This window comes from Watersipora subatra, chromosome 11 (assembly GCF_963576615.1).
Source record: "Watersipora subatra chromosome 11, tzWatSuba1.1, whole genome shotgun sequence".
NCBI classification, from domain to species: Eukaryota; Metazoa; Bryozoa; class Gymnolaemata; order Cheilostomatida; family Watersiporidae; genus Watersipora; species Watersipora subatra.
The window spans coordinates 37,520,275-37,546,830 of record NC_088718.1 but is presented as its reverse complement, the minus strand read 5'-3'; the positions used below and the strand labels follow the sequence as shown (position 1 = coordinate 37,546,830).

Genomic DNA, 26,556 nt, shown 5'->3' with positions numbered 1-26,556 from the left:
ATGTAAAACTACCGGAAGTTTGGTTAAAAACATAGTTTACGCAATCTGAAAAAACGGGTGATGTAGAAAAACCAACATATACCTTATCATTAAAAAAAGCAAAAACAATTCCTTGTTTTTGAAATCACAAATATAGCTTTCAAATGAAACAGCTATCAAAAACATTTTTGATCAAAATAGGTGCATAGATAACTGCTTGCATAGATGAAACAATGATATATGATTTCCTGCATAACATTGTACGTACAGAAATATCTACCGCTATCCAAAAATAAACATATAAAACAGGTCTAACATCTCTCCTCCAGACAAACATAGCTATAGTAACATATGGATTACCGACACACTTACACATAAACTAACATGAAGTAAAGCAAAGGTTAATAACCTGCGTCACAATCACAGGTGTGCATCTCAGAAAACCAGAAAAAATGGTGGAAGTAATACAAAAAGGAGTAAGAAAATAGATGGCCTTAGTGCTATAATTGAAAAGGAGGGTTGTATGGATAGCCCCTTACCAGAAGGCAGGTTAATAAGTTCATTTGATAACACATTGTGAACGAAATCTTAGCAAAGCGGTAAAGTTTAAACCCCTCCCACCTTGCCCTAATTTGAAGAGTTAAATTTTGAAGAAAAGATTTGCAAAACCAATTTGTGATTGAATAATTTTGAGAACCAGATTATGTGCCAGTTAAAAAAATACATATCATTGTAAAAATAGCAAATGCTCTGAATATCAAAAGGAATTCATTTTGAGCCCACTTATGGGTATTTATCAAATAGATTTTAAAGGAAGTGGTTATCATATGATTTAGACACCCCTGTCAATGCTGGAAAAAGAACTTAGGCTACCTGCAAGCAGACAACATATCTATATACTTAAATGCATAAAGCTAACTTGTGACAGTATCATCAAGCAATCAGTCCCATTTAATGTTGATTTGTCAGGACCCCTGTCGGAAGGATTAGTTGCGTATACTGATTTCTATGAGCCGTAGAGATCATTTTCAATGAGCTCTACACTATCTGTCTTCTTTGCTCGCTTCATAATAGGAGTGTAGGTCACCTCGGCAGGTGTATCATACTACAAACATATTTAAACTGCTGCCAAGTGACTGACTGCTGCCAAGTGACTAATAACTAAATAGCTGCCTGGCCCAAGTGAACAATCCCAACATTACTCCTAGTAGAAGTGTTAAACCATAACTGCCACGAACAGCTTTCATCGTCTTTTTCTAGGTAAATCAGACACGCTGATTTCGATTTTGTACTCAAAATAAAGATTGGTTTACTAACTTTCAAAGTTATGAAGGCTTTTTTACACCAATTCAATATCGGTCTCGCAAATGACACAATCGACACAACAAGCTCCGCCCATAAATATGTGATGATGTATGCTAGCTTTTTAGGAACGGAAGTTGGAGATGTTCAGTCCGATTTAGAATGATAGAGATGGGTGTCTCAAAACCCGTTTTTAACTAAATCCAGCCTGTAAAATAATCTCTGTCTTTTATGAAAGGTAGATAAGCTATTTAACATTGCTCGTGGGTTGTTGCAGGATGTTTAATAGGCTGAACGCCGAGAAAAATGAGCTAAAAAAGCGTGATAACAACGCTAGCTCGTGATAAAATCGATGAAAGCTGTACGTGGCAGTTATAGTTTAAGTTTGTGTCTCGGCAAACCAACTACACTAACATAGAAAAAAGAAGCAAACTAATCAATGTCTGGTTTTTACCAATTACCAAAGACTGGTAAACGATCTATATTATAACCTAAGTTCACACATAGAGAAGGGTTTGCATCTTAGTTGATGGAGCTTAGGGACATCTTGAAAAATAACAAGAATTCTTTAGAATAGAAGATGAACATGTGAAGCGCAATTATTATTCGGAAAAGCTGTATATTTCTTAAAAAATTAAAAACTTATTGCGGTATCCAAGTTGATACACGTATGAGATGATACCAAATCTGTGGATCTACAACATGATAACAATATAACAAAAGTTTGTATTTGAAGCTGTTATTGCGGCATGTCTTGAAAAAATTTAATTTTTGGAAAATGTTGATTACTTACAACCAAAAAGTAGTTTGTAGCGAGAAAAATAAGCAAATTCATGCAGTTAGATGTTACAATAAGCATCATTGGCTTGTATGTATCATCCTATAGAGATGAACAGCGTTACATCCAGCATCAAGCGTTCATATTTTAATTCCACTATATCACAATCTTTCTTTCCTTCTAAATATAATCTAAAATGTTCTGTAGATATAGAGATCATTTCTCATTTTATTAATACGATAAATTAATAAGTATTCTGCTGCACTGTTTTGCAACGACCCATCAGCTACTAATAATTATAAAAACATAGCTTGAATTTAGCAGAATTGTCCACACTTTACGCATATCAAAACAAAGAAAACACAACTCCCAAAAGTACAATATACACTTTAATTTTACAATTACAAAATACCATTTTATATCGAGACTGTTTTAATAATCCTGATGAAATGATAAATGAAATTGAACCTTTTAGTGAAACTGAATACACTATCAAATGAAAATGGTTTCAAAATAAAGATGTCAAACCAAAGCATGGGGCACATAGAAAAAATTGATAACTTCATAGATTATAGAATACTACAACGCCATCAAATTAAGCTTGGATTGCAAACCTAAGATATCTGGCTTTCTAGTTATAAAGAGTATATAAAGTTGTTAAAACTATCTAGGTGTGAATATAAATAATCTGAGTTCACCAACCTGACGAGAGTGAGACGAGTCTTCTTCTAAATTATTTGGTAAAACATCACACGGTTCAGCGTATGTACCCTCTGATATATAACTATTCTCAGTGATATTGGCGATGCTGCCTCGGCTGTTCCTTGACTGCATATATACACAATAGATACACACATTTATTGCCACTCGCTGAGTTCTTGCATATAAGTTTTTGCACAGTTTCCCAGAGTTTATATTCAACCCTGGTGGCCAGCCAGTATTCCAACATTGCGAAACATGTGTCAGAAACCCTGATGACGGGTAAACCGGCCTTCACTTGCTAATGTTTATAATTGCTGTTTCTGAGTAATAGCAAAAACTAATCAAATTAATTCCTACATAGTGTTAGGTCGCAAATTTTACATCAATTTTTTACTGATTTCGAATATCTTTACAGGCTTCCTTCGTTATTATAACAATTTTAGTGGGATGAAAGCGCAAAATTTTTTAATGTTTAGTAGGATTTGTTTTTAAGAGTTTCATCAAATATCGTTCGGTTACGGCATATCTATACAGTAGGCGCTCCTACAATGTACATAATCCGTTCCAGGAATGCTTACATTATAGGGATTGTATGTTATACGAACACTAAAATACATGTAAATTGCCTGATCTGTTCCAAGATCTTTCCAAACTAACCTCTTTGGCCATACAAAAAGGAAAAACTTGACTTAAAATTTTAATCTGTGGGCTGTACCGTAACGGCCGTATTATTAATTTGTATCGACAACTTCTCTCCGTTTTGTTGATCAAACGTACAGGTTTTATAGATTATTATTGCGATAGTTTCACAATAAGTTAATGTGAAGCGCACATCTTCGATCTTCATTAACAAAAATATGTTTATTTTTTCTAAACAGCAAAACTCTATTCTACAAAGTAAAACTTGTCTGTAAAATATGTCTACAATAAAGCAAAACAACAAAATATTTTTAATATAAAAATGCGGTACTACCTGTTCGTCGTCTATCTGTATCCAGTTGTCGAGGCTAAGATAAAAGCTAACCTTTGACGATATTCCAACTCGTGACATTTAGATTGGTTGTAACACTGACGTTGTAACACCCGCACCAATCGATCACTTTAAGTATCTATGAACAATTGCGCAGCTACCTATTCTCTGTTTTGTCGACGCATCTGACGATCAATCACGACGAATTAGAATGTTATGGAAGTTGTACAGCCTATATGTACATGTATATATAATAGATATAACACTATACGCACGTCGTTTTTTTTCTCTCGCATGTGCAGCGAGATATGTTACCATTCAAATCAAATTTGAGAAGTTGTCTGATTTGCCACTTTACGTTTAATGGCACTTTTTACATAGCGCGAAGCAAAAACTTCACATGAATTCTCTACGTTATAAGAGATATACGTTATAAAAGCGTCTACCGTATATATAGATAAGTGTTTGTCAAACCCTGTGTCCACTTATGGCAATTAAAATCCAGCAAGGAAAAATCTGCACGGCACTGGATTTAATCTAACGACTTCCAGATCTAAAGACGGCCAACTTAACCATTAAGCTACATGGAATAAAATGGATTCCTTGAGCAAATAGTCATTACATTGGTTAAGATACGATTAAAACGCTTGCTTGGAGTTAATGACTAGCACTGTTGACTGTTGTGTAATGATTGTTAGGCTGGCCCAAAACGTAGATATTGTTTCAGTAAATATCTAACTTTCCAAGGAAGTTACTCAAATTCATTAGGTAATTATTCTATTACCGGGCTGGGTATTCGGTTAGTTTAGATATATTTTACAAAAGTGTCAAAATGTCCTATCTTTTGGCAAATCGCCCAGGGATACTGACACACATTGACGAGGATGGCAGCGGTTCAACGGGATAATGACATTGAAACCTATGAAGAGGCATAAATTGAGGCATAGTAACATCTAACAAAGATATGCACAAAGCTCATGGCATTTTACAGGAAGGCGGTACAGCTCAAACTTACAATTTCTATTGTGTATGTTTTATAGGAGCCTATAAACTTGACCTACAGCCATCAATAAAAGAAGGCTGAGGCAATAAACTCATGGATAAAGACGAACAATAGCCGTGCATTGCTATGAACATCTACAGACTCATATAAGGAGGTCAAGGCAGTAACAATGCCCATGTGACTCACTTAAGCTAAATTTCATGTAGGGTCAATCCGAGGCTCTATCAATTACTTAACAAGTTGGCCTGGTGCCAGTTGTAACACTTCCTCCTTTGAATCAACAACAATGCTGATAACAACCGCACTGCTATTTGAAGAGATGGATTTGCGCAAAATTTTTGTAATGTTATCAGAAAGCATTACTATTTCCTAGTCAGTTTTTTCATCATTTGCGATTGTTTTTAATGTTTGAGGTGATCTGACTACCAGGATGTTTCAAGATTAACATCAACAAAACTTGATCATGGTTAAAATGCTCAGGACAGAAATATGTGAGAAACGAAGTCATTAGTTGCTATCGGCTATTGCATTCAAGTTGTAGCGATACGCGTCTTTCTTCTGTTGGTCTCTTTGCAACTATAGACGTCATAATAGGACTGTCACTCGATCTAAACGTTTTAACCGCAATCAAGTTTATCGATTTTAATCTTGGAACATTCTGACAATCAGTTCATCTTAAATATCAAAAACAATTGTAAATGATAGAAAATATCGATCCTTTCTGATAAGGTTTACTAAAGATTTGTGCAGGTCCATCTTTAAAGAACTTATTTCTTTCTGGAACCAAACAGAGTTTGATATCCTTTAATGACAAGTTTTAAGTAAACTGGCTGTTGATCTGCTGAAGTCCCATGTTATTAATGCAAGCATGTTGTTATAACGGAAAAACGCTACACCGCTAACACATTGAACCCCTCTCAGATTCTCGGCGTGTATCATTGAGAAGTATGAATAAAAAATAGCTAAAGTATATCAATCATGGAATCGGAGATGTGATAAGCATCCGTTCAGCCCGACACGTCTCCATAAACTTGGAGTTATCAGCTTTTAGCCCTATGTGACCGATGTGGCTTTATCGCTAGCAAATTAACGAATCCAACAAAATTCTGTTTTAATACGCTGAAAATTGAAAGCTTGCTTTAAAACAAACTCGAAAAGGTTTATTAGAATATTAAGCTGTTTATAAAGATCTTAAACTACGCATCACCATGTATTGACTGCTGTCGGACTGATCTGGTGAACATGCACTGTTGTGTACCCTAGTCAATGGTAAACTACAGTAACTTGTCAAATATTATAAAGAGTGCACGATTGTAATTCAAAACCCTCTTACTGACCCCACAATCATACCTTTTATATGTAAGAAACCAAAGCATCCTGTAGCAAATCTTATGGCAGCGGTAAAGTAAATTCCAAAAGCGTAATTATACCCTGAACTAGAATCAAAGGCAATATATAAAAGCATGTCCATGCATGAATGCATAGAAATAGCACCAGAAAAACAGGACAGTCAAGGTTTTCTTACCCTGTTGGCAGCTGCACGGCCTTCTCTCAGCATAACCTCTCCAGGAGGCGGGGAGAGAGTGTTTATTGGAGTTACTTTATAAGGGTCAGCATCGGAGGAATCTACATTTGATTAGCATATCGATCATGCGCTGACATGTGACACGAAGATGTGTATATCGACACAAGGAGCACAGTGAATGATAACAATACAGCTCAACTAACGAAATGAAGACTATATCTTCTGACAATTCAACAGGCAAAAAATTAACACATTGATAGAATGATGAGACGTACTCTCCTTTGCTAATTACACCAAAGAACACATTCTAATTGACAGGTGACACATACTCCTCAACCAATAATATTTGACACACTCTTCTTGACAAATAACATGAGGTGGCATTATCTCCTTGACTAATCACCCTCAGGAACATGCTCTACTTGACCAATACTAACATGTGACACACTTTACTTGACCAATAGCGTGAGATGACACTATCATTGACCAATAGCACAAAGCGATACACTCTCCTTGACCAGGAACATGAGGCGCCAGGCTCCTTGACCAATAACTTGAAGTGACACAGTATTTGACCAATATAAATGAGGTAATACACTCTCCTTGACAAATAACATAAGGAGAGGCACTCTCCTTGACCAATGAAATGTGAGAACACTCTCCTTGAGCAATGACATTGGTGAAGAAGAATGTGTCACTTTGTATCTTTAGTCGAAAGAGTGTCACCTCATAACAGGAGGCGGCACTCTCACTGACCAACTGCAAAGTAATGCGCTAACACTTACTACCCGTACAGAATAAAAAACCTAGCCAATCGTAAACCTACCATTCTCATTGCGGTCATTTTGCTCCTCGAGTTCATGGTACACGTTTTCTGCGATGGGTTCTGGAGCAGATAGGTGCAAAAGGGGCAAATCCACATTGTTGTTCTCCGAAGCATTGGCTACATGTTTCTCAGCTCTCCGCCTACGATTCCTGGAAAAAAGAAAGTTCTTTAGAGTTGTATAGACTGTTAGAGAGAAGAAAAAGTAGTAGACAAATATTTGATTGTCTTCAAGCAATATCTACTATTTGTATTTAGCTGGATACACCTAACAATAAACTTGCACAAAATTTTAATAAAATTTTATCAGAAAGTATCAGTATTTTTCTATCATTTGCGATTGTGTTTGGTGTTTGAGGTGATCTGACTGCCTGGTATGTTTATAGATTAAAATCGACAAAACTTGACCACGGTTAAAATGCTCAGATAAAGCGAAAGTTCGATTATGACGTCGATAGTTGCAACGAGACCGACAGAATAGAGACACATAACGCTGCAACTTAAATGAAATAGCCGATATCAACTATAGCAATGATAGCAACTGGTGATGTCATTTTTCTCCTGAGCATTTCAATCAAATACAAGTGTGATTAAGATGTCTATAGCTGTAAAGAGATTGACAGAATAGAGATGCGTAGCGCTTCCACTTCAATACAGTAACTAATATCAACTATAGCAGAGATAGCAACTAGTGATGTCATTTCGCACCGGTATATTTTTCTTCTGAGTGTTTCAATTGTGATGAAGTTTTGTCGATTCTCATTTTGAAGCAGATTACCTCAAATATCAAAAACAATCTTAACAGATACAAAATTATTAATGCTTTTTGATACAATCTACTAAACATTTGTGTAAGTCCATTTTTAAGATGCATCCCCGTTATATTGGATCACCTTCCAGAATACAAATATAGCAACTGAGCGATATCATAACAGCCCAGTGACTTATCAAGGGAAGATAATTACACAAATTGGTACCAATGCAATAGAAAAGCCTTCCTTTTTAACCAGTTTCAACTCAACCACCTGGCGTTAGAGAATAGAAGTCAAAGGAGGTCAGTCTAATGAGACAGCATAGTCTAGTACTGATGGAAAGCCATAATACCCATGTTTTACTATCTACACAGGCTGGCCATATGCCATACTGCTGTATTCTTTATGATATGTTGTATGATTTCACCAGCCTTCAATAACAAACACTGACAATATATTAGTCAAAAGTGTCACACATTGAAAGCTAATTTATAAAAACTTTTTCTTTGTTGCTAAGAACAACAAATTACCATCGCAGTAAGTTTATTTTTCCAGAAACGTTTAAAACACAAAACGTTTGCTTATTGCAAAACAAATGGTTAAGCAACTGCTTTCCAAACCAACACATTAGTATTACTGACGTAATTGACAGCACCTGCTGTACACGTCAGCGCCAATCATCGATGCTTGTAACTGCTGCGGTAACATATATCTAACAAACAAGGAAGAAACGCAAAGGTAACTACTGACTAGTGTACAGAGCTTGTATTCCTAACTACTGACTAGTGTACAGAACGTGTACTCCTAACTACTGACTAGTGTACAAAGCTTGTATTTCTAACTACTGACTAGTGTACAGAGCTTGTACTCCTAACTATTGACTAGTGTACAGAGCTTGTACTCCTAACTACTGACTAATGTACAGAGTTTGTACTCCTAACTACTGACTAGTGTACAGAGCTTGTACTCCTAACTACTGATTAGTGTACAGAGCTTGTATTCCTAACTACTGACTAGTGTACAGAACGTGTACTCCTAACTACTGACTAGTGTACAAAGCTTGTATTCCTAACTACTGACTAGTGTACAGAGCTCGTACTCCTAACTATTGACTAGTGTACAGAGCTTGTACTCCTAACTACTGACTAATGTACAGAGTTTGTACTCCCAACTACTGACTAGTGTACAGAGCTTGTAGTCCTAACTACTGACTAGTGTACAGAGCTTGTAGTCCTAAGTACTGACTAGTGTACAGAGTTTGCATTCCTAACTACTGACTAGTGTACAGAGTTTGCATTCCTAACTACTGACTAAGTGTACAAAGCTTGTAGTCCTAACTACTGACTAGTGTACAGAGCTTGTACTCCTAACTACTGACTAGTGTATAGAGCTTGTACTCCTAACTACTGATTGGTGTACAGAGCTTGTATTCCTAACTACTGACAAGTGTACAGAGCTTGTATTCCTTAACTACTGGCAAGCGCACAGAGCTCTAATGAGTGTACAGTGCATATACATCTAACCATTAAATTGTGCAGTTTGAACCATTATCTTATGTCTTAGAACATAACCGAGTACAACATCTTCTATTACTTCCTAATTAACACGTCATTTGAAACAAAAACTATCTGGTGTGCTGGTCAGAGACTCCTGCAAACATTTTTTTTGCTGCTCTCCATCAAAGATAAGCATGCGGCAGCTATCCTGCGGTATACACCATAAAGGTACCCCTGCGCAGTCAGTACGCTGTAACGCCAGCCAACCGCCTACTAGCCATTATCGAAGCTTTCAAAAGAGTCAGGGAGAGTCAACAGGATGTCACAAAGCCAACAATGATAACTTATTTACGCTTGAGCTTCTGTCCATGACTCACTGTTTGTCCAGCCTCTTGTATTATATTTAATATGATAACAAAAACTCTTCTATCACCCCAAGCCTCTTGGTGAGCATGAGTCACCCATAAGATAAGAATGAATGGTTATGTGTTTACTGCACTGGCTTATAGTTTCATCACGGCGCATGAACTATAGACGAAATGTACACAGCTTTACTACACAATCTGGTTTGAATATTGTATTTCCAGCCTTTTTCAAAGAAAACATGACATTCTTCAATCAAAAACATGCTGGAAATGAAAATAATAAAAAGAACACATATCCATAAACTAAACTATCAAAAAAAACACCCAAATTTTAACTTACATCGGACCAAAAAATCTACTCAGTCTCAGAGAGCCACACAGACAACCAAATGCAGTATTTAAATTGACTAAGGCCATTCGAGAAACTGCACTTTCGCGGAACATAACAACGCCATCCTAACATTCTCTCTCTTCAACTATCATACGCTACAAATAGAGGTTACACAAGATATCTTTAGCAGATGAAAGGAGCAATTGTGTCAACTCTTCACTCAACCAATCAGAAACAAAGATGTGAAATTAGTAACGATATCGGATGCGCAAATCAACTTTTATATAATCACTTTGGAGGAGCGGCAAAAGTTTCCCAATGATACAGCCACTGATGGGCCTGGCAAACTCGTCTGATGGCAGAGACCCAATTATGTTAGAGTTTAAATCACCATCTCTTTCTGGCTAGTTCTATTGATAACTATTTTGTTAAAGCAATTATAGAGATGGCCTTGGATTTCTACCCTAATCGCTCAACTTAGAACAAGCGCAACTCGTATTAAATATTACCATTAGAGAAAAAGGCCGATAAGAATGGCAGCTCGGAGTAAGTTAGCCCTGATAGGAGCTCCATTTGTACTAGTGAGGTCATACACCAGCCTAACTATAACTCTTAAAACTGCCCAGAAAATATCCACAAAATGGTACCAATAATGAGTAGATTACAGCAATAACAATGAACTCTTTCGTTGTTCTTGAAGTGTTTGCCATGGATTTAGTGACGGTTTACCTGAGTAAAATGGTCATCAGAATCATTATAACTACTCTGATTCGAAATCACTAAGGTATAGATCCAGCCCATTGTCATAGGATTCATCCATGATGTGGTTTACACCTGATAAGAAGACTCGGCTGTTTAGATAAACGATGAGAACACTGTACGACTTAATAACAGCGATTGTTACGGCGTATTGAAGTCCATTTGTTAACTCCAAGGTAATCGTTTTTTTCTCAAAAACTTGATCACACCAACATAAGTAATAATTGTATCAATCTATATTATTTTTACTCAAAGTAGTTTCTTGTTTAACTCGGTCAAACTGTTTAGCAAATATGCTGTCACCGATGGAACTAAGGTAGGTCGGTCTGCCCAAGGAAAAATGCAAAACATAGGCGACATTAGCACAAATCCCCAATAAATTTACCTTCCGAGAAATCTGACCAACTATGCACAAAATAAAGCGCCACCCTCTATTTGAATGTCACTTTTAATAGAATGCCACTATGATGGAAGGGTTGAAAAATACAAAGCCATGGCGCTCAAATAGAGGTTTTACGATATATCTATAAAGCTGTAGATATAGATGTATAAATGTATAAGCTGTATATATAGATGTATAAAGCTATATCTAATCTATATCTATAGATATAACTATATCTACGATATAGCTATATCTATAAAATTATATCTAGCTGCTATATACCTACATACGAGCATGTTATGTTTAACAGTTAGCTAAGGCATATTAAAATGATGACTGATCTGTACATGAGCAGTGGTTGTAAGTATATTAAACTCTACCTAAAGCAATGAAATTTATACCAGCAAAGAGCTGTTAAAACAGCAATACATACCTTTTCAATATATAAATGACTGCCACCACAATTATACAGAGGATGAAGATGATAGCCACAGAAACTACCACTGCCACTATAGTATTTAAAGGCTTCTTGTCACCTTCAGATGCTTTACCAGGGGAATCAGAATCAGATGTTTTACCAGCTGGTTTTGTTGGTGAGCTGTCTGAAACATGATGAATTAAGAGTTGAACCTTATCAAGGGACCAACATATAACGTTTACCTCTGTTCTTAGAGTACTATGAGAAGAGTTTGTAATATTTGATACTAGCTTGTAGTTCTTGAAAACTTTCACATCTGAAAGATGTACTCACACAATTCTTTGTAGATTTTATCAGAAAGTTTCAGTATTTTTCTATCATTTGTGATTGTTCTGGATGTTTGAGGTGATCCGAGTGTCAGGGTGTTTCAGATCGATAAATGGATCGATAAACCTTGACCGCGATTAAAAGGCTCAGATCAAGTGAAAGTGTGATTATGACATCTATTGTTGCAAAGAGACTGACAGAATAGAGACGTATAACACTGCAACTTGAATGTAATAGTCGATATCAACTATAACTACGATAACAACTAGTGACATCATTTCGCACATGGTTTTTTCTGATTGTTTCAATAGTTTTCAAGTTTTATCGATTCTTAAAACATTCTGGCAATCAGATAACATCTAACATAAAAAAACAATTACAAATGATAGGAAAATATCGATACTTTCTCAAAATTGTAAAGTTAAGTTATTTCAATAAAAGACACTTATGAATATTAACAACATTTTCACAAACAGATTGACAACACATGGACATTCACTAAATATGACTGATAACTTTCCAATCTTCGAGCTATGTACACAGCACTTGATATATGAAGCAATGGCTAAAATCAGGGACAAAGTATAAAGCTTTCTTATCCAATTTTTCAAACTAGTAAAATTGCATGCATTGTCTCAGGCTCAGGGTCATTAGATGTCTCAAGTTCAGGGTCAGTAGATGTTGCGAGGTCAAAAAACTTCTTTACACTAAAGCAAGCCTTTAGTTGCTAGCCAAAAGCATTTAAAGCAATATGTTATTAAACGCTGATGCAGCAGCAGATATAAGATTCATTAAAGTGCTGAGAAGACCTGGTGAATCGTGCTGGCCAATCGGCGAATAGAATCACAATACCGTGAACTCTTACTAACAGGAGGTACAAACTGACGTTACACATAAATTATTAGGATGATGCACGCTGTAAAAATGTGTGATATCAGGATTTTAGAATTTACCCACACAATTTCTAAATTTCCAGTTTTGAATTTTGGATTTGCCTGTCTTGGCTTCCCCACAACATGGTTTATTACTATGTTGTGAACCATGTGTTTCAACCGCTGACAATACAATACTTCATAGTGAAAAATTAAAATGTGGGCAATTTGATATTAGTATAGCAGCAAAAAATGAAAGATTTCGAATGTAGGCCTACTGCTCTTAGACCATTTCAACAATTTTAATAGAAAGAACATGAAAATAAAGCAGTAATAAACTTTGCTGACCTTCGATATAACACGATACTGCTAATGATAAACAATGCAGATGGTCTGGAAATATTTAGATTAATACAAACTCACAATTTGTTTTTCTGATAAAAATTACCACATTCTAGAAAATCTTAAATAAATGAAAACTTGCGATGTGGCTATATATTGTTTCCGTGAGACAATTACTCCTGATCAAAACTGAGTTATCTGTTCTTCTTACAGTTTTAGCCGTAAACTTCATCTTTGCCGTTGTGAGACTTCCTTTAATATTGGCTGCCTCAATAGAATAGTCGAAACATTACAACGCGTCCTTGTCAATTAAGGTACTCTAGTAAGACAGTGATACCAGATGGTAATCTGGTAAATATTTACAAAACTGTAAGAAAAATAAATTGGCACTAAGTTGTGTTAGTGTTAATGTGTTATGTTATGACTCACACGCTAGTGTGAGTCATAACATTTGTGAACTTGATTTAAAAGCAAACAAACAATACCTTTTTGATTTATGAAAAACTTGTTAAATACCAAACGGTAATCAATATACAGTGAAACTCGGCTAACTCGACCTTCACGGGACCGAGAGAAAGTGTTCGAGTTAACAGAGCGTTCAAGTTATGAGAACACTGTCACAAGTGCATGTATTAATGTATTTATCAGTACATATACAAACCATATATTAATCAAAAGCATTGATTGCTTGTTGCAAGTTAAGGGACCTCTCATGTAATGTTTTAACAATTTTTATCAGAAAGTATAAATATTTTCCTTTTGTTACTTGAGGTTTGTTTGTTTTAGGTGATGTGACTGCCAGGACGTTTTCAGATTAAAATAGGCAAAACCTGATTGCAGTTGAAACTCAGAAAAAAAAGACATATTTTTCTTTTGAGCGTTTTAACAAAAACCAGTTTTGCGGATTTTTCTTTAAGTTTATCTGAAGGTTACTTTGCTTCTCCTTGCTTGCGGAGAGCTATCCCCAAGTGGATGTTTGGTAAAATTTGATTTTTTGCAAACCTTTAGAAAAGTCGTTAACAAAAATATTTTGCCGATAGTGGTAATAATGACGCCAAAGAACTACTAAAAGTTGTTGGTTATCTCTATGGCTTGGCAGAAAGTGATATTCTAAAGCGATAACAACCGTCTCGGTAGCGGTTGGGCAAAAAAACTGTTCGAGTTAACAAAGTTGAGGTTGAGTTATCTAAAGCAATTTATCATTGCGTGGAAACGGACAAAAAAAAACGTTCGAGTTAACCTTGTGTTCGAGCTATCCGTCGGCGAGTTATCCATGTCTCACTGTATAAAAATCTCAATGTTTGTCGTCTGGATGTCCAGTTTTAACGATAAACCTTTGAAAATGAAAAATCTGCTTTGTACTGGATTTGAACTCGGAAACTCCAGTTCTCCAGACAGGCGAGCTAACCCACTAACTCACACAGCCTACTTGCTACACAATGGAATAATTGTACACATACTTATTACATTGATTAAAATACTCATGCTTCAAGCGCTTGGGAAAATACTATCGGTTACTACTAGCTTAGCTTAGTAGCTACTAGAGGCCTTAGAGATCATCGCTTGTAATGTAATGATTATTAAGCTGGCTTCACACATGGCTCTGATTAAAGTAAAGATTTAGACTAGCTTAAGTTACTCAAATTCGCTAGGTAATTATGTTATTACCCGTGCAATGCCGAGCATTCATCTAGCCAGCCAATATTTCTGAGATTATTAGAAGAGTGAGCCGGCCTGCGCTACCACTCAATATTGTTAATAATAAGTTGTGTTGGATTATCAGACAGAGGTCAAGTTGAAGCAAACCTGGGTGGCACTCAATATTAGTTGTAGCTGGAGAAACAGTGGTTCTGGAAATGATGCTAGATGCAGCGGAGCTCTCACCATGCTGACTTTTCTTACTCGTCTGTTGCGTTGTCATCTGAGGGGTACTAGCTACTGATTTGCTGACTTCTGCTTCATTACAGCTAATCATCAGGTTTTTAGCTAGAATAAAAACGAAAATAATAAAAAGGTTCTAACATATTATGTAAATACAGCCATAACAATTAATAATATTTATTAACATTATACACATTTTCATTTAATGTTAAAGTTTGCTGTACCACCTAAAATGAAAAAAGATAAAACTAATACACTTTTTTTGAATATTTTCAAACAATTATACAAATGGTATCTTTTTTACTTTTAAAACCAAAAGAGTATGATAGAAATCAATTTTTCTGATAATATCAAGTAGAAAATTGGTAATATGCCAGAAGCAGCATCAACTACACACATGTAAATAATTGGCGTCGGGTAGAATAGCTGTAGCGGCAGCTGGTGCTTTTTTTCCGATTTCATAGTAATTATAAAAAACTTTTACAGAGTAATAAAAATAAATGTATCATTTACTGTGAGTTTACAATGCCATGATTTATAAATAATAACAAATGTACCGAATTATAAACAAAAACTTTAACAATAAAAACAGAGCGAACAAACAAAAATGAATAGTAAATGTTACTTGAACATGAAAGCATCACAGGCTAATTGGTTTAGAAAATCTGAACTTTATACCCAGATGTAAACACGTAACACACTGATCATTTGTACTTCCTAGTATTTGTTCTTATAATTATTACCTTTTTTATAACATCATTCATAATGAATTTTTGTGAACATTTTAGAACAATTAACAAAATTGTATCCTCTTTTATTATAAAACCAAAAGAGTGTGACAGAAACTATTTTTTTTGTTAATATCAAGTAGATAATTGGTAATATGTCAGAGGTAACAGTAACAATGCACAAGTAAAAATTAGCATCGGGTGGAGTGGCCGTAGCAGCAGTTGGTGCTTTTTCTCCCCTTTCACCGTCATTATAAAAAACCTTTTATATAATTGTAAAAATGAATGTATCATTTAATTAAAAAAGTTTACAAATTCATCATATATAAATAGTAACTATAATGAATAATTAAAAACTGAAAGTTTAACAATAAGAAAATACATGTAAAATGAATAAACTAAAAGGACATACTAAATGTTTACATGAACAAGAAAGCATCACACGTTAACTGGTTCAGAAAATTTTATACCCAGATATAAATACTTAACACACTGATCATTTGTACTTCCTAGTATTTATTCTTTTAATTATTGATTTTTATAACATCATCAAACCTTCTACCACAAAGAAAAGCTTGCAAAAATACTATAGCAATTTGTATGCGCACGTTTGCAAACTTGTTTAGACCGAGAACAACAATATATATATATATTTCTTGAAGTTGGTCGTGTGCATGTGTGTAGTTCCAGCTATAGCTATTAAAATCTTGGAATAAAGAATCCGTACCGCAGAAGATTTGATCTTGAACCCTCCGGTTCACCACTCCAACGCCTTATCAATTCACCAATGTGAGCTTGATGTATTCATTAGGTGATATATGACGTTATATGGGAGCAAATATGCTACCGCTCTTCGTCACGATGTGATGTGTTATTAGTAAACTTACTCAAATTTTCCATTGGCAATGTGCCAGGCTAATAACAACTGGCAGGCAACTCTCATTACCTCTCACTGTTTATAAGCTGATTTTTAATACCCGGGCAACGCTGGGCAGCACAGCTAGTCTATATATACAGTCATGTGCAAAAGTATGGAGCCGCCTTATAACTTTTGTATCTTATGTACGGAAGGAATCAATAAGCCCAATATAATTAACATATGTATAACAAAGTCATATATCATTTTAATCACTAAAATATACTCTTTTTGTGATGCTGTAGTGTTTGAGAGTTAAAACACTAATCCTAATTACATATGTCTCACTCACTGAGATCTGCTCTGTATTAATCAAACATTACATAAAAAGCGATACGCCTTGGTGCGCATGTATTTATCACTTTTGTTATTTAGCCTTTCAAACCACTCAGCAGAACTGCTTGGCCATTCACCTGCAGACCAAAAACCTGTTTAGAAATTATTCTTCATGTTGTGGTATACCTTGATTTAAGTAAGATTAAACAACAGTTCTAATTTGCTAGTTTTTTAAAAATTAATTCCAATTACGTGAAAATGTATCTCATTATACAAGTTAATTTTTGGTAACCATTATATTGTAGCGGTAGTGTATCGCTTAGAAATGAGTAGAAATGACTAATTGATGATATCTTAATTCAATATCTTATCTATCATTCGCGATATATCGTGAACAAAAGCTTGATTTAGCTTATTTGTAAAACTTGTTTACTAAGTTGTTCTTTTTATAGTGATTTTAAGATCCATCTATTTTAACAAAATAAATCAGAAAAACTCTTTGAAACAAACATTCGAGGTGCTACAAAACATATACTTATCTGTCTGGCATTACTATTTTTTTACGCTTTTAATGGGTGCCGAAAACATGAGAGCCAGCATACAATAATTTTTTCCCCAAATAAAGGAAGAAACAAAAGATTTGTTGAGCGACTTATAAATTTCCATATTTATGTTGTATTACTGTTTATAAATTGGCAATTATGGGCTTTCCGAGTCACATTTCTCCTTACTATTGACTACCACTTCTTTGTAAGATTTTTATATGCGTAAAACTCATTTAATTTATGTGTTTATATGTATATATCTATCAGGACATCAATGAATTACTTAAAGATCACCTTGTACAATTTTTTAAAAGGTTTAATCGGAAAGTCTAGACATTTTTCTATTGTTCGCGATTGTTTTTGATATAAAAACTTATTACTCTTCCGAGCATTTTAGTCGCGATCAAGTTTTGTCAATTTTACTCTAGAAACATCCTGACAGTCAGATCATTTCAAACATGAGAAACAATCACAAACGATAAAAAAAGCCGATACTTTCAGATAAAATCTACTAAAGTTTTGTGTAAGTGCATCTTTAATAAGGTCACTGTGATTAAGAGAGTTTGTATGGCACAAATATAGACATCATATGGGATGGACTAATAGAGACAGATAGCAGGAAAATAAGATTAAACAGGAAGACATAAAAAAGACAAGAGACATTCGAGCAACCTTACATTGATTATAATAACCTCTTCAAATAATATTTGAACATGCATTGTAGCACCTAAGAGCTCAGACTTGACATAAAAATGTGGACAACAAAAGGAATTTTTATAAACAGCTAACAATGTGGCACAAAGTGAGTGCAAATACTCATGTCCATATTAGAATATGAAGGAATCCATGAAAAGGATGAACCACAACGCTAGCTACTGACAGGAAATGATGTGAGAGCCATAAAAGATATACATTAGATAAATATTATCATCCAGATCATTGACACAGTTGATAAAGCCTATACATCTATATTTACTTAAATCAACTTATGATATGGACTCACCTGGTTCTATTGTGAGGAATACTTTGGAGTATATATCTTGGTTTTCTCTGTTATCATACTTTATAATTACTTCTGGAGAAGTATAAACACCAACTGGAAATACTCTCTTAGGTGATAGATACAGCCTAGAATAACTAGTAGCGACCGTTATCTTCGTAGTTGCGTACATAAAAACGAGAGAGTGTTCATCTAGCAGCTGAGCCATTCTCTGACGAGTGATATTTACTGCTGAGCCAATCAGCCAATTAGGGTACCTAGATCTAATGCTACATTCACATCGTGACTTTGACATAGTCTGTTGAGATGATAGAGGAGTGGTGAATATGATTTGAGCTTCTTCCTCTACTATAAGAGCCCTCCTTTCACATAAGTTGAATACTAAATCTAAATCATATAGAAACAAATTATGTTAAGGATTGTACAAAAATGAAATTGTTGAGTCAATAGTTTGGTATTATAAAAGCGTGGATGTGGGGACACTAAAATACTTTCTTTGTATTGGTCCATTAACTTTCCGTGTTGCATGGATACAGATAGAACTGTGATGTATGATATATACATATTTAAATGAGTGAGTGTACTGCTCTGTGCGACTATCAGTGACAATCATCAAAACAAGTTGCTGATTCAAAGTTAGGTGCTGCCTTGACTCAGCCAAATTATATTAGCTGTACAGAGTTACAACAAAGGATTCCACAACTTACTCAACATGAGACACAAACGTTGATCAAATATTTGTCTTGACATTCAAGTTTATTTTTAATATATGACATGCCACATAATACATTTATTAAAGAGAAGAGCTTACAAGTCATTTTCTTACGTCAAGGTTATTTCAATCAAGTTGATTGAATTTGTGATTGAATCAAGGTGATTCTATTTCAAGGTGATTTTTAAGGCATACTTTACTACATAGAAAGATTTAAGTCTACTAACCTTTATGAACGCAGTGATAATAAACCTTTACTTTTCCAACTGTGTCAGACGATCCACATCTGTCCTCTGGCAGAGGTAAGTTACTCAGTTGACAGCTATTCCTTGCATAACATGATGACCTTATAACATTCTCATTCTGACAGACTGTGTTAGATCCATCAAGATAACCACCACTAACAGGAGGACAACTAATGTTGCAAGGGGTACTAGTCTGGGTATAGTAGTTGAGAGAGCTGATGATGATTCTATATGTTTGATTACATGATATACTCCCACTGACTACTCTCTTGTCCTCGTCAGGTAACATTGTATATGGTGTATCAGCTGCAATAAAACATAGAATGCTTGGCTCTGTTAATTTTTATAAAATATATTAATAAGCAGCAACAGATGCTGATAAAAGGACTTGCAGTCCTCTGCTAGAAGATGTACTTGAACAGGTGTACTTTGAAGATGTACTTTTGAACTTGATGCTACAGTATGTACTTGAACAGAACTTTTCAAACAACAAAGCTGTTCAAGCAAAAGAACTATTTAAACAACAAAATTGATAGATTCCTGCTTAAACGAAGTCATGCAAATAAATGTAAAGAAAATAGGTTAAGCCTGTATAATCACAACAATTTATATCAAAACAAAATCGCTGTATCTATACTACTACTCTGAGTAAACTCTATATTCTAATTTATATCAAAACACAATCACTGTATCGATATTACTCGGTATAAGCATAGCTCTTTTATCTGATTGCTTTAACATGACGGCACTTTACAAACACATAATGGCTGCCTTATGAAACTATATAATTTCTGGCACTGAAATAGTGACAAAATCGCTACTAAATTTCCAACGAAATTGTTTGTTACCGAAAATATTTCAAAAAAATTACCTCACTTTAACCTTACATTTGACACTGACGATAATTAATGTTTCATCAGGTCTCTTTGATAATTTCTACCGCTTCATCTGCTATCATTTGATAACTGACTAAATACTTGATAGTTTGCTCCTTTCAGTTTGGATGTGTTATATTATAATTAAAGTTGATAAATGCAAAATAACTATTTTAACTTAACCATCTGTTAGTATGCAAAGTGAAAACAGCTAAACTTTACCATGCGTTAATAATTGTCAAACATTTTTATAAACATATCATACAGTCTCACAAACCTGAATCTAAATTAGCTGTAAAGTTCCTGCTAGAATATTAAGCACTTTATTACCATATATACCAGCCTTCAACTTTAATGACAGTTGATGACATCATTAACAGAACTATTGTTATACATGTTCCTTATTTTAGTGACTAAGCGCTGTAATTCTCGAGAGGTTTCATGAAACAGAACTCTGTATTATTTATCTATAAATTGATCAATATTTTACAGATATATCAATGACCCCAACTTTGCCACTTTATCTGTGTCTACATGGTAGAAGTTATATAGAAATCAACAAAACAAATACTTCAAACCGAACCTATGTGAAACAATAAATCAACTAACCATTTATGTAAACTATTGCTGAGAGGATAAGAATGCAATTGAATCCAGGAGAACGCTGTAACAGCTCCATGACTTTGGTTCAATAGACCATAGACGGTTCATCAGCGATTACCTGTTAAGAGGGGCATGATCTGACTAAACAATGAAAGTATACATATCACATGACTTGCAGAAGTTATTGCTGTTCTAAAAACAGTTCATGTATACTATTATAACAATAATTATACATGTAGCCTCATGGTTCCTTAAAATTGTTGCTGCTTGTTTGTAGCAGCTTTGCTTCAAAAGACCTCTTTAATTAAAAGAATTATAAATAATTTGTTTATTGAGAAGTAGAAAAGTGAAGATAAATGGGATTTTAATGAACCAATTTAATACTTTATTAACAGAATGAAATATTAGAAACTAAGATCCAAGGGCTCATAAACTATTTATTCAAATTCTAAACTTGTGGATGACCCCATTATAGGCATATCAATTAACTAGCTGAATGCCTGTTGTTTGGGTATTAAAAACCAGCTTATAAACAGTGACGGGTAATGCAGTTGCCTACCAGCTGCCATTAGCCTGGCACATTGCGAATGACTAATTTGAGTAAGCTCCTACCCGCATTGCCACACTTACTATTAAAAGCCATGAAAGCAAGCTTTAGTGACAATGCGTAACGCAGAGCACTATGCGTATTTTAACCGAGATAACAACTCATATCACCAAAAGGAATCCATTGCATTTCGCGTAGCTTAATTGGTTAAGTGATTACTTGGTGAACATGAGGTTTCAAGATTAAATCCAGAACTAAGCGAATTTTTCATTCTTAGATTTTAATAGCTATAGCTGAACAGACCAAACGACGATAGACTTAGGAATTTACATATAAATATAGGTAACAGCTAAATTTTTGTAAAAAGGAGAATATAATTAAACACTAAGTATAAACAATGAAATATTCAGAAGTTTATGCACCACTCATACAATATTTTGTCAGCGTAAACAATTTTAATAAAAAGTTAATCTACTTCAAACAGCATCTAAATTCAGATAATAAGGTTTCGGTACGATCTTATGAAATATAGAAACCGAAACAATTTCGCTCCTTTTACTTACTCTCCAGTCGATTGTAAGTTGGGGGATATTATAACAAACACTACATAAAACTAACTTCAATAAAAACTGAATTCTCTGAAGACTTGCACATATGCATATTTATTATATTTTGACACAGCATGAACTCAACAATCCACCAAAGATTGCCCTTTATAACAACTTATAAGCAGTTTATTTTATCATCCGATTATGACAAATTCAGTAAAACTGAACAGATAAGGAGTGCACAACTTAGTTCAGTTGGTTCGATTACAGTTTGGATTAGAAACTGATCACTTAGAACCTACGCTAGAGTTGATACTGGACTTAGTCTAAACTAGAAGTTCATAGATTGTTTAACCAATCACAGCTCAAAACAGTAACTGACTGCTCTATGAGCATAGAGATGTATGACATGTTTATTAAGGACTTTTAACTATTGAGCTGCTCTCAGAGAATTGCTACACTTGAAGATGAACTTACACAACATTTTTGGTAGATTTTATCAGAAAGTATCGATATTTTTTTATTATGTGATTGTTTTTGATGTTTGAGGTGATCTGATTAGCAGGATGTTTCAAGAAGAAAATCGATATAACTTAATTGCGATTAAAGCGCTCAGATCAAGCGAACGGTTGTGACGTCTGTAGTTGCAAAGAGACCAGTTGAAAGAATAGAGGCGCGTAACGCTGCAGCTTGAACGTAATAGCCGATATTAACTATCGGTATGAAAACAACTAGTGATGTCATTTTGCACATGTTTTTCTTCCGAGTGGTTGAACTGCGATCGAGCTATGTCGATTTTAGTCTTGAAACATCCTGGCAGTCTGATCACCTCTAACATCAAAAATGATTGCAAATGATAGAAAAATACCGATATTTTTTATGAAATAATTTGTAAGTTCATTTTTAAGGATAGCAGCATCTTATAACTTTGATTTATGTAAATTGGTTATGAAAACCACAATTGGGATACATTTTTATTACTGATTAAAGCCGCACCACTGAGTTTATTAAATAGCAGCTTTATTTTATTATTTAGTTCAAGTCATATGTATTCGTTTATAACCTACTTTTATATCTGTAAAACATACGATTTATGTTTAATGCCTTTGTTCAGTATGTCACTCTTGTAAAAGTGACATGACTTGCAGGTGAGTGTGATGATTGGAGACTCAGAGTTTGACATCACTGAGCTCACAGATACAGAAATCACATGCATGACAGGAAGAGGAAGCAAAACAGTAAAATACTTTCTGATAGAATTAATTAAAATTCTGTGAAATTTTAGCTCTTAAAGGTGTTTTATATTTTACTGGTAATACTTTACTTATTCTGCAAAAAAGCAAGCAAACAATATTGCTACAATGAAATAAGATGTACGCTGCTTTAACAGCTATAATAATCGTAAAAGAAGTGAGTAAACACAGCTGATATGATTTAAAGAAATTATTTTGGAAAAATGATACAAAATTTGAATTGTTTTGTCTATATGCATACAACAAACACAAAACTAGATAATTAACACACGAATCCAAGAACCAATTTCTCACATTTAAAGACTATTGAACAGATTTTATTTTCCATAATATATAGTTAAAACTTTAAAATTAGCTAGAAATAATTCTTAGCAATCTTGACCAGAATGAGAAATAGCACTAGTTTCTCAAGGTTAATATCATTGTTATCACATAAAATAAAGTTTTCATAGGAACTGCTTGTATGTATTTTAACTCACCAAATACCATTTGAATAGGTTTATAACCATTAAAAACAAATATATTAACTATTGGATTAGAAGTTATAACAGGTTTGCACTAACTTTCCTGCGCTTAGTAATACGGGAATACTGAGGAAACTTTGATTACTACAGCTACAATTACTGATGCTTGATTACTACAGCCAGCTGCAGCCAGCTACAATGGTAGAACTAGTAAATATTTATCATAGGGTATAAAACAACTGAGACCAAGCCAGAATTGTAAAAAACTGGTCAATGCACAAACTCCTAAATGATTGTACATTATATACATTTGTTTAGAGATCTAAGGTACGTTTATTACTGCAAAAATCACTAGTGCTGAACAAAAAAGGATTTACCAGTTTGCTATCACAGCTATTACATTGAACTAAAAAGTGTCATTTTGTTGTTACTTGTTAAAACAGTTAATATCTACGAGACAATTGAAATAGGTGCAAGGCAGAGTAACAAAAAAAAACAACAATTTGAAGCGATTTATTCGAGAAAATTGGCGTTAAAATTTATTGTTATAAACATTGCAGATTGTTTAAAAACTCAACTGACTATACCTACGATAGTTTTTTAAACGCCATAAAATACAATTACTTTCTCCCGCCACAAAAAAAAACATCACGCAGCTGTATTAATGTCACTCTAAACAGTAGACGTTACATGATCCGACCCACAAGGAGAGCTTTATGATGTTTTGCAAATACGCAATGAAAACATGCAACTTTACCTCTCCACGATTTCGCAATAACTGCGAAAGCTCACATAATTGAATGCGACAACATCGCTGAACGGTGAAAGTTTTTATTCCTTACGGGCAACTTCTCTCTACAAACAGAGCTTCCTCGTCTGTGAAATTACCAAAACAAAGTATTACACGACTCGCTGTTTGTAGCCTTGAATATAAAAACTTACGGCAAAAACCTAACTGAAGTTGGATGAGCCTAGCAACATGTTGCGTGACTTGCCTTACCAAACCGAGGTAGCACAACTACCACCAACGTTTGAGCTAGCCTTGTCTGTGAATACTATATATACATGTACATGTAATTAGTCCAACAATAATAATAGTATTTCTCTCAAGTTACCAGCTTTAATAAGAGTGAATTGTTACGCTAACTAAATGACAGATTTGTTGGTTGAACATGTTTGCTGATTAGACACTGCTAACTCTCACATGGTTTTAAGGGCTGAAGGTCTAAGTGGCAGGTACTACTGATCAAGCTCAGCAAATGCTTTCTTTAAAAATGTTGGCACCCACATGTATTTTAACAACTTATGAGGCAAAACTATTCTGCAGCCATTAAAATACTAACCACCTCAAACTACGCATGAGAAACCACTTGAAAGTGAACAAACTACCATCGAAACAGTAGAGCTGTTGAACAACTATAAGGTATAAACAAGCAACTACAAGTTTGTGGTAATAAAATGTTCTTATTTTTTGCTGAACAACAATGCTTTCAAATTCACTACTTTTATTTAGCTTGTTTGAAAGGAAATGATTACTCATGCTATAGCAAAATTCCTCATGATTACGATTAAAATATTTTTACTTTTAATCTCTTTTAAAAGGTGACATGAAACACGCAAGAATGATACATTTCGAATTGATGGAGCAATTAAAACTAAATATAAAAACAGCATTTATTACAACATGACAACCGACATTAGAATACAATTCTTGAGTAATTTATTTCATATAACTACACTAGTATAAAATACAACTTTAATAGAATTAATAATATAAAAAAGGCAAAAAACCAACTATCAAGTGATTTGTCAGTTATTAAAAGTTAAAATAATAAATGATAAAATATAAGGTTGAAGAAAATCTACTTTAAAATATTTTTTTAAAGTATTAAACATTATTCCTTTTGATTGAGATGATAAAGTTTATATATATAAACATTCTTATACTGTCATTAGTTTACACCCATAATAATATCATATAGTTGTTAGTTACTAACTCTTATGACCTTCCTACAACCTTGAACAGCTATAAACCTTGGGCAGTTATCATAGAGTCAACTTGTCAACCACCAACTGATATTACCTAAACTTTATAAATTGACCATATTGATATAACCAAGAGGTTAGGTTTAATCTATTGATTTAGTTGAGCATATTTGGATAATCAGAAATATTTTGAACAGCTGTTTGCGATGTTTTCTCACGTAAATGAGCTTTCAGCTTTCTAACTGAAAGTGAAATGAGACAGATGGACTTTTTAAATGCCTGTTGATCTACTTAACTACTACAAAATATAATGCCGGTTAAGATATTGAGAACATATTATGGTCTTGATTAAAACAGAATTATCAAAAGAGAAGATCTAGTAAATTGCTCTGACAGGACACCTGTGAGATGTTGGCACCGCTTGTTACAAAGTTTTGTAGATGCAGAAGATTGCTGTAATCGTAGAGAGACTTGTAATCTGTGAGAGTTGACATCGTTTTATACAAAAGTTTTGTAAAGTTTTGTAGATCTAGAAGATTGCTGTGACAGGTCACCTGTGAAATGTTGACACCGCTCGAGACGAGGTTTTGTAGAGAGCATTTTGTAGACTTTGTTGTCCGCTTGCTATGAACTTCATTTAAGATGAAGTATGTTATCCAGGCCAATCATTAAACTAAAAAAACATGTTATTTTCAGAATACGGCATGACATAAAATAAAATAGCAGTAGTATGTAGAGAGCAGATCTACACACGTTTGCACTTAAAGTGAGATTTTGGGTACATTTTAGCCCGAGAACCTCGGAGAATGGTGTTGTCTGATGGAAAGTTTGGGGGGGGGGGTAGGTGTGTG

General features: G+C 34.4%; 1 protein-coding gene across 1 annotated transcript; it reads right to left on the bottom strand.

The window, feature by feature from the left end:
• Window positions 1-943: 943 nt before the first annotated feature.
• On the bottom strand, window positions 944-24,603 carry LOC137408034 (uncharacterized). Its single transcript, XM_068094424.1, has 10 exons — window positions 24,477-24,603; window positions 20,914-21,025; window positions 19,412-19,735; window positions 18,476-18,859; window positions 14,933-15,112; window positions 11,601-11,769; window positions 7,086-7,234; window positions 6,260-6,360; window positions 2,762-2,887; window positions 944-1,084 (listed from the first exon to the last, which is right to left on the bottom strand). Exons 2-10 carry the CDS (start codon window positions 20,981-20,983, stop codon window positions 986-988), a joined length of 1,602 nt encoding a protein of 533 aa, XP_067950525.1. The 5' UTR covers window positions 20,984-21,025; window positions 24,477-24,603; the 3' UTR covers window positions 944-985.
• Window positions 24,604-26,556: the final 1,953 nt, after the last annotated feature.

Bases quoted from the DNA above. Each gene is read 5' to 3' on its own strand.
- LOC137408034 (XM_068094424.1), bottom strand. From the start codon at position 20,983: ATGGAGCTGTTACAGCGTTCTCCTGGATTCAATTGCATTCTTATCCTC. The intron at 15,113-18,475 runs GTGAGTCCATAT...TTTTTATTCTAG, and splicing joins ATTCCTCACAATAGAACCAG to CTAAAAACCTGATGATTAGC. The intron at 7,235-11,600 runs GTATGTATTGCT...TCTTTTTTCCAG, and splicing joins GTCATTTATATATTGAAAAG to GAATCGTAGGCGGAGAGCTG.